The sequence below is a fragment of the Camelina sativa genome, chromosome 15 (assembly GCF_000633955.1).
Source record: "Camelina sativa cultivar DH55 chromosome 15, Cs, whole genome shotgun sequence".
Classification (NCBI taxonomy): domain Eukaryota; kingdom Viridiplantae; phylum Streptophyta; class Magnoliopsida; order Brassicales; family Brassicaceae; genus Camelina; species Camelina sativa.
Window position 1 is genome coordinate 10,718,919 of NC_025699.1, and position 7,788 is coordinate 10,726,706.

Consider the following 7,788-nt stretch of genomic DNA (forward strand, 5'->3'; position numbering starts at 1 on the left):
CAATGGTGGACTTTAAATTTGAGACTCTTATGTACTGTTTATGATTTTTTAACAATATATATTGTACTGTTTACAAAATAAGAATAAGAGTTGCCTCTTAAGTATACTAAATAAGAGTTGCCTCTTATTTTTTTATTTAATTTTGATTTATTTCTGATCTTATTTATCATAAGAGTCCTCCCTAAATCCTCTTAAATCCCTCCAATGGAGATGCCCTTACGGTAACTAATAAGAAGCTCACTGTTTCGCTTTGACCCCACAGAATCTCTATTTTTATTTTAGTTTTATGTAAAAAAAAAAAAAAGCCAGATATCTTTCTTTATACTAATAATTTAAAGATAGTAATTAAATTAATTAAATAATAAAAATACATTCCCCAGCTATTTTCCAGGCTGTGTTCTGTCTCTCTCACTTGTTTCCATTTTTATACCTTCTTCTCTTCTTCTCCCTCTTCACTACATATCTCTCTTCCTTCCACAACCTCTCTCAAAGCCAGTGGTTTGATTTGCGTAGCCTTGTTTAAAAATCTGTTTGATCTTTAAAAAAAAACTCTAATGGACCCGTGCTCTTTCGTACGGATCATAGTCGGAAACTTGGCCGTTAGGTTTCCGTCATCGTCATCTTCGGCGTCGTCAGGACCGTCAGTTTCTGGAATCAATCCAACGTCTCCCAACTGTTACTGCAAAATCAGATTCAAGAATTTCCCACGGGAGATTGTTTCTACCCCCGTTACGTTCCGAACTGAATCTTCTGATTCCGAGACGACTCGTTCCTCCTCTTCTTCAACCGTCGCCGCTTGTTTCAGTCTAAGCAAATCTCAGATCGAAGCTTCTTTGAAGAAACCTAAGTGGAGCGTTCTCTCCGTCGAAGCTTATTCCCGCGGATACACCGACGGTCACGACGACGGTATTACCACCGGCGCGTCTTGTGGACTCGCTACGGCTGGGGAGAAGTTGCTCGGTAGATTCGAAGTCTCGCTTGATTTGAAATTAGCCGAGACGAAGACTTGTTTGGCTCACAACGGTTGGGTTCCTTTGGGTTCTAAGAAAGGAGGAAGTAAATCTAATAAAAGTAAAACCGGATCCGATCCGGAGCTCCACGTTACCGTTCGGGTCGAACCTGACCCGAGATTCGTCTTCCAGTTCGACGGTGAGCCTGAGTGTAGTCCTCAGGTTTTTCAAGTTCAAGGAAACACTAAACAAGCTGTCTTCACTTGCAAGTTCGGCTCTAGAAACTCAAACTCCGGTGATCGGAATCTTCTTCACAGGTCAGTTAATAAAAATTTAGAACATTGCCTTAATCAAAAAGATTCTTTACTTGTTAATCAAACTTTAGAATATAATAAATCTCATACTTAGCTTTTTAAGATTTGTTATATGAATCCTATATTGATTTTTTTAAAATAATTTTTTCAGTTCTTCAATGATTTCTGAGTTAATCTCAACGAGAAGTCTTATATCGTCGATGAAATCGGAAAAGGAGCAACCGTCGAAAGAGAGAAAAGGATGGTCCGTAACGGTTCATGATTTATCTGGTTCACCCGTGGCTATGGCTTCGATGGTCACACCTTTTGTACCATCTCCTGGTTCGAATCGTGTGACTCGATCGAGTCCCGGCGCGTGGCTCATTCTTAGACCAGACGGTTGTACGTGGAAGCCGTGGGGAAGGTTAGAGGCATGGCGTGAAGCTGGTTACTCTGATACACTAGGTTACCGTTTTGACCTTTTCCAAGACGGTATCGCTACCGCTGTCTCGGCATCTTCGTCTATCAGTTTGAAAAATGGCGGGAGTTTTGTAATAGATGTCACCGGCGGGACAACGACTACGGCGTCTACGCCGACGACGAGTCCTCAAGGAAGCTGGGATCTTGGATCTGGTTCGAGCTCCGGTTCGAGACCCGCGTCGAGACCGGGATCAGGATCCGGGTCGGATTTCGGGTATTTACTGCCGCAGCACCCTTCGTCTGCGGCGGCGCATAACAGAGGGTTCGTGATGTCGGCTACGGTTGAAGGAGTTGGGAAACGGAGTAAACCGGAGGTAGAGGTCGGTGTGACGCACGTGACATGTACGGAGGATGCAGCAGCGCACGTGGCATTAGCTGCGGCGGTGGATCTGAGTTTGGATGCTTGCAGGCTTTTCTCACACAAGCTAAGGAAAGAGCTGAGACAGCAATGCCAGCTTGGTGTCGTTTGACGTGTTTCGCTTTGTCGTTTTTACCAATTCATGAGTTGTCTTGCACTCACAATTTTAAAATGTTTTTTTTTTTTTTTTGGAATTTTGAATTTTTCTTTTAAGGTAGCGTTAGGAAAAATTAGCCAGCCAATTTTTTTCGAGAGGTGGTGGATGTCATCATTATTAAAAATTGTTTATATCTTATTTCTCCTGTACAGCTAAGAATTGACAGTAACAACAACTCATTATCTCATTTTATTATGCATCATATTAACAAAGCCACACGAAATTATAAAATCGTAATTAGTATGGTGTTTCTCCGTTGTAATTACCGGGAGGATCGTAGTTACATGTAATAAAAGTACCACCACCGTTGCACACAACTTTAGCGCATCCCAATCGAACAGTGTTTCTCCAAACCACTTGTGTGTAATGTAAGCACGTGCCACCGTATGGAACGTTGCACGTGTTGCTACTGTAGTCGTAATACTGTTTCTCGTTGATCCACATCCCCGCAGCATCCTCAGCCGACATCTCTCCACTACTCATCGCTATGTTCTCTCCAAATGGTCCATTCGAATGGAGTAATGCACAGTCACTGATCCTCTGGTTTGCATTGCTGGCGGCGTAAGCAGCGACCTCATCGTCCCAAACCAATGGGTCAAGCCCAACTTCTTTCCAGGCTTCGTTTTGGGGCTCTAAGAATTCTTGTTTCAAATCTTGGGTTAAAGAGCCATAGAGAAGAGAAATTGCAAAGAGAAACAAAATGTTGGTTTTGAGCAGAGACATTGTATTGTAGTACCACGTTCACGAAGCTTACGAGTTAATTTATTTTATATTTCAAAATTTGGAATAATTAACAACTTATGGACTGTAAGTTGTAACAGTAAACAAATTATGTTATTTCTTTACCTAAAAATAAAAAAGAGGACCATATTGTACATACCCTCCATATTAAGAAGACAAACCTAGTCAAAGTTCATTCTAATTCTTTGTATACATTGGATTTTTTGCTATTTTTGGAGGTTTTGAATATATTCATACACACGTCTCTCTATTGATACCGATTTAAAAGCTCAAGTCGTCTATTCTTTCTTTAATTTGGAAAAAGAAGACTAGAATCTAATCGTCCGATACAAAACCAGTATTAATTTTATTAAAAGGGAAATGTACGTAGAAAATAAAATTATTTGTAATATAATATCCAACGCATATGATTCAGCCATTCAGGTAACGAAAGGAAATGATTCATCACTTTTGACTTTTGATAGAGCCAAGTATATATATTTTGGAAATAAAATATAAAGAAGAATTAATGGTCGGTGAATATAAATTAGATAGAAATATATCCATAAATAAGGGATTATATAACATGAAAAAAATAAATATAAAAAAGGACTTACACGTTGGTGCATGAATGTAAGAAAATCCATAAATAAAAGGACTAAAGAGTAAAAAATATGAAATTAATAAAAATTACTCCATTTTCAAATGAATTTGAAAAACACAAAGCGCGCCTACTCAGTTTCTTTCTTCACAACTTCCGTCTAAAATAAACTACAACCGATCCAGCCACCACAGCTATTTTATCCTTCCGGCGAAAAGACCAATGTTCCGGCGATTGTTTATAGTTCGTCTTCTCTTTCTACTTCCGTTCGCTTCATCGAGATCCAGTCAACAAGAAGTCGTGAACCTTCTCAAATTGAAATCCGTCTTCGGAGAAACAGATCCCGTCTTCGCCATATGGACGCACAACAACTCGGCATGCGAATTCGCCGGAATCGTTTGTAACTCCGACGGAAACGTCATCGAGATCAACCTCGGGAGTCGGAATTTGATCAACCTCCGCGGCGGTGACGGTTGTATTACCGATCTTCCTTTCGATTCAATCTGTGATATAAAGTTTCTAGAGAAGCTTGTTCTAGGAAACAACTCTTTACGTGGCCGGATTAGTAAGAATCTCAGGAAATGTAAACGTCTGAGATACTTAGACCTCGGCGTCAACTATTTCTCCGGTGAGTTTCCCGCTATTGATTCTTTACGATTACTCGAGTTTTTGAGTTTAAACGCTTCTGGAATCTCTGGAAAGTTCCCATGGAGTTCTTTAAAGAACCTGAAGAGTTTGAGTTTCTTAAGCGTTGGAGATAACAGATTCGATCCGAATCCATTTCCTATAGAGATTCTGAATCTCACCGCCTTGAAATGGGTTTATATGAGTAACAGCAGTATCACTGGTATGATTCCAGAGGGAATCAAGAACCTTGTTCGTCTACAAAACTTGGAGCTCTCTGATAATGAAATCTCTGGTGAAATATCAAAGGGGATGGTTCAGTTGAGAAGTCTTAGGCAGCTTGAGATTTACAACAATTACTTGACTGGTAAGTTACCATTAGGGTTTCGGAATTTGACGAGTTTGAGGAACTTTGACGCCTCTAACAACAAGTTAGAAGGTGACTTGTCAGAGCTCAGGTTCTTAAAGAACCTTGTTTCTCTTGGATTGTTCGAAAACCGATTAACCGGTGAGATTCCGAAAGAGTTTGGAGATTTCAAGAGTTTAGTTGCATTGTCTCTTTATAGGAACCAGCTCACAGGGAAGCTTCCGAAGAGACTCGGATCTTGGACCGGTTTTAAACACATCGACGTGTCTGAGAATTTCTTGGAAGGTCAGATTCCTCCTGATATGTGCAAGAAAGGGGTAATGACGCATCTTCTGATGTTGCGGAACAGATTCACAGGACAGTTTCCAGAGAGTTATGCTAAATGTAAGACTCTGATTCGTATTCGTGTAAGCAACAACTCTCTCTCTCGTGTGATTCCTTCAGGGATTTGGGGTCTTCCTAATCTCCAGTTTCTTGACCTTGCTTCAAACCGTTTTGAAGGAAACCTCACTGATGATATTGGTAATGCCAAGTCTCTTGGCTCTTTAGATCTGAGCAACAATCTGTTTTCAGGTTCTTTACCGGTTCAGATCTCAGGAGCTAACTCGTTAGTCTCGGTTAATCTTCGTATGAATGAGTTCTCCGGGCTACTCCTTGACTCTTTTGGTAAGCTTAAGGAGCTTTCAAGTCTCCATCTTAACCAGAATAATCTATCTGGTGCTATACCAGAGTCATTAGGCTTGTGCACATCTTTGGTTGATCTAAACATTGCTGGAAACACACTCTCTGAGGAGATACCTGAAAGTTTAGGATCCTTACGGTTACTGAATTCTCTGAATCTGTCAGGAAACAAACTATCAGGAATGATTCCTGTTGTGTTATCGTCTCTGAAGCTAAGCTTACTTGACTTATCCAACAACCAATTGACCGGTTCTGTTCCTGAATCACTCGAAATTGGAAGCTTTGAAGGGAATTTAGGGTTATGCAGCTCAAAGGTCGCATATCTTCATCCATGTCCGCGTGGAAAACCTCAGGGCCAAGGGAAGAGTAAACATTTGTCTACATTCGACATATGTTTCATCGTTGTAACGGTAATTGCTCTGTTTCTCTTATTCTGTTACGTGATCTTCAAGATAAGACGAGTTAGGTCGAATCAAACGGCTCAGAAGAAAAACAACTGGCAAGTGAGCTCTTTCCGGTTACTAAACCTTAACGAAATGGAAATAATCGATGGGATCAAGTCAGAGAATCTCATAGGCAGAGGCGGTCACGGGAGTGTTTACAAAGTAACACTAACAAACGGCGAAACACTAGCCGTTAAACATATCTGGAGACAGGAGAGTCCCCACGAAAGCTTTAGAAGCTCTACGGAAATGTTAAGTGATAGCAACAACAACAACAGAAACAGTAACCGAGAATTTGAGGCAGAAGTTGCGTTGCTAAGCAATATGAAACATATAAACGTCGTGAAGTTGTTCTGCAGCATAACGTGTGAGGATAGTAAGCTGCTTGTATATGAGTATATGCCTAATGGAAGCTTGTGGGAGCACCTGCATGAGCGTTGTAGTGAGCAAGAGATTGGGTGGCGTGTGAGACAAGCGTTAGCTTTAGGAGCTGCTAAAGGGCTGGAGTATTTGCACCATGGGTTAGATCGGCCAGTGATTCATAGAGATGTGAAGTCCAGCAATATCTTGCTTGATGAGGAATGGAGACCTAGGATTGCTGATTTTGGGTTGGCTAAATTCATCCAGCCTGATTTAGTTCAACAAGATTTCTCAGCTCCTCTTGTCAAAGGAACTCTTGGTTACATTGCCCCTGGTATGTAATTTCTTCAAGATTTGCTTGCTTTGTTTTGTTTTGAATAATCATATGTCCTTAAACGATTGTTCATATCTATGTGAGGGATATTGAACGCATGACTAACCAAGTTTACAACATTTTCCAAATTTCTCCTACCATTAGGGCAACTTATCTTCAGGTTTCTTGCTTCTCAAGTTTAATATTCATTGTGCATTTCAATCTATATATAGTTATCTAACCTGTAAGTTTTGTTCACAGAATATGCATATACTAGGAACGTGAACGAGAAGAGTGACGTGTACAGCTTCGGGGTGGTGTTACTGGAGTTGGTGACCGGGAAGAAGCCAGTGGAGATAGAGTTCGGTGAGAACAGTGATATCGTCATGTGGGTTCGGAGAAAGAGCAAGAAGATGAACAGAGAAATGATGATGGAACTAATGGATCCAAGTATAGAAGTTGAATACAAGGAAGATGCTCTTAAAGTTTTGACGATTGCTTTAATATGCACGGACAAGTCTCCCCACGCTAGACCGTTTATGAAATCAGTGGTTAGTATGCTAGAGAAAATAGAGTCTTCCTCCAACAACAATGGGGAAGCAAATAACGATGAGATTACTGAAGTTGTATAGCTCATCTTAGTCTTGGTTATTAATCGAGCTCAAGCCCATGCAAATATCAAATTTTTTTACATTGTTTTAACATTATACAAAATCCACATCTAAGGTTACCTAAAAGGCTAAAACATATAACAACCACATACACCAAATAGTAGTTTTGAAGGATTAGTGAAAGCTGAAAAGTCATGAAAGTTTTAATCATAATATTTTGTAAAGACAATCATGATTTATAATACGTTTCATATATTATAATTAGATAAAGCCAAAACGCTTCTTTAATTAATAGTTAAAAAGATGAAGCAAACCATATGTTATTTGGAAAATACATTGCACGACACAGTACATGACATGAGAAACACAAAGATCAGAGACATCGATCAGATGTTTCTTATAAAACTTGTATGCATATATATATGTTTGGTATCAAGTAACAGTTTCAACTTTTTCAACCCTGGCGGTCAATCTCCACAGTCCATCCCTTCGTATCCTCGACCCGACCCGTCTGGATATCACTTAACGTATCATATAGCTTCGCAGCCAGTGTTTCTTTCCCTGTTTTGAATCCGGTCCTGTATTGAGTTTGTTTATATATACACTCAATTATTCCAGTCAAACCTAACTTAGGTAAAAAGAAACATTGGATTAAACGAAAGAAAATCTTACTTTTTGTCTTTGAAGGTTACGGACGCAATACTAGTCACAATTGAAGCAGTCCCGGTACAGAAAGTTTCGTCCGATTCAAGAAACTCCTCTAGAGGAATCACTCGTTCCTCGACCTGTAAGTTTTATATATTATTATTAATTTTTTTTTTTTTTTTTTT

The 7,788-nt window shown here is 39.8% G+C and overlaps 4 protein-coding genes across 4 annotated transcripts in view; 2 read left to right on the forward strand and 2 right to left on the reverse strand.

Annotated features, from left to right (window-relative positions):
* Nucleotides 414-2,425, forward strand: LOC104746366. The gene is made up of 2 exons (XM_010467827.2): nt 414-1,267; nt 1,416-2,425. The coding sequence occupies exons 1-2, from the start codon at nt 555-557 to the stop codon at nt 2,191-2,193; spliced, it is 1,491 nt and encodes a 496-aa protein (XP_010466129.1). The 5' UTR covers nt 414-554; the 3' UTR covers nt 2,194-2,425.
* Nucleotides 2,463-2,961, reverse strand: LOC104748338 (pathogenesis-related protein 1A-like). Its single transcript, XM_010469999.2, has one exon. It carries the CDS (start codon nt 2,959-2,961, stop codon nt 2,476-2,478), a length of 486 nt encoding a protein of 161 aa, XP_010468301.1. The 3' UTR covers nt 2,463-2,475.
* Nucleotides 3,782-6,979, forward strand: LOC104748340 (receptor-like protein kinase HAIKU2). Its single transcript, XM_010470000.1, has 2 exons — nt 3,782-6,368; nt 6,609-6,979. The coding sequence occupies exons 1-2, from the start codon at nt 3,782-3,784 to the stop codon at nt 6,977-6,979; spliced, it is 2,958 nt and encodes a 985-aa protein (XP_010468302.1).
* Nucleotides 7,220-7,788, reverse strand: part of LOC104746367 (methionine aminotransferase BCAT4) — a 2,473-nt gene continuing 1,904 nt past the window's right edge. The window contains exons 8-9 of the mRNA XM_010467828.1: nt 7,631-7,743; nt 7,220-7,536 (exon numbers count right to left, since the gene is read on the reverse strand). Coding sequence (XP_010466130.1) covers nt 7,413-7,536; nt 7,631-7,743 — 237 coding nt within the window. The 3' untranslated portion in view covers nt 7,220-7,412. The remainder of the gene's footprint in view (nt 7,537-7,630; nt 7,744-7,788) is intronic.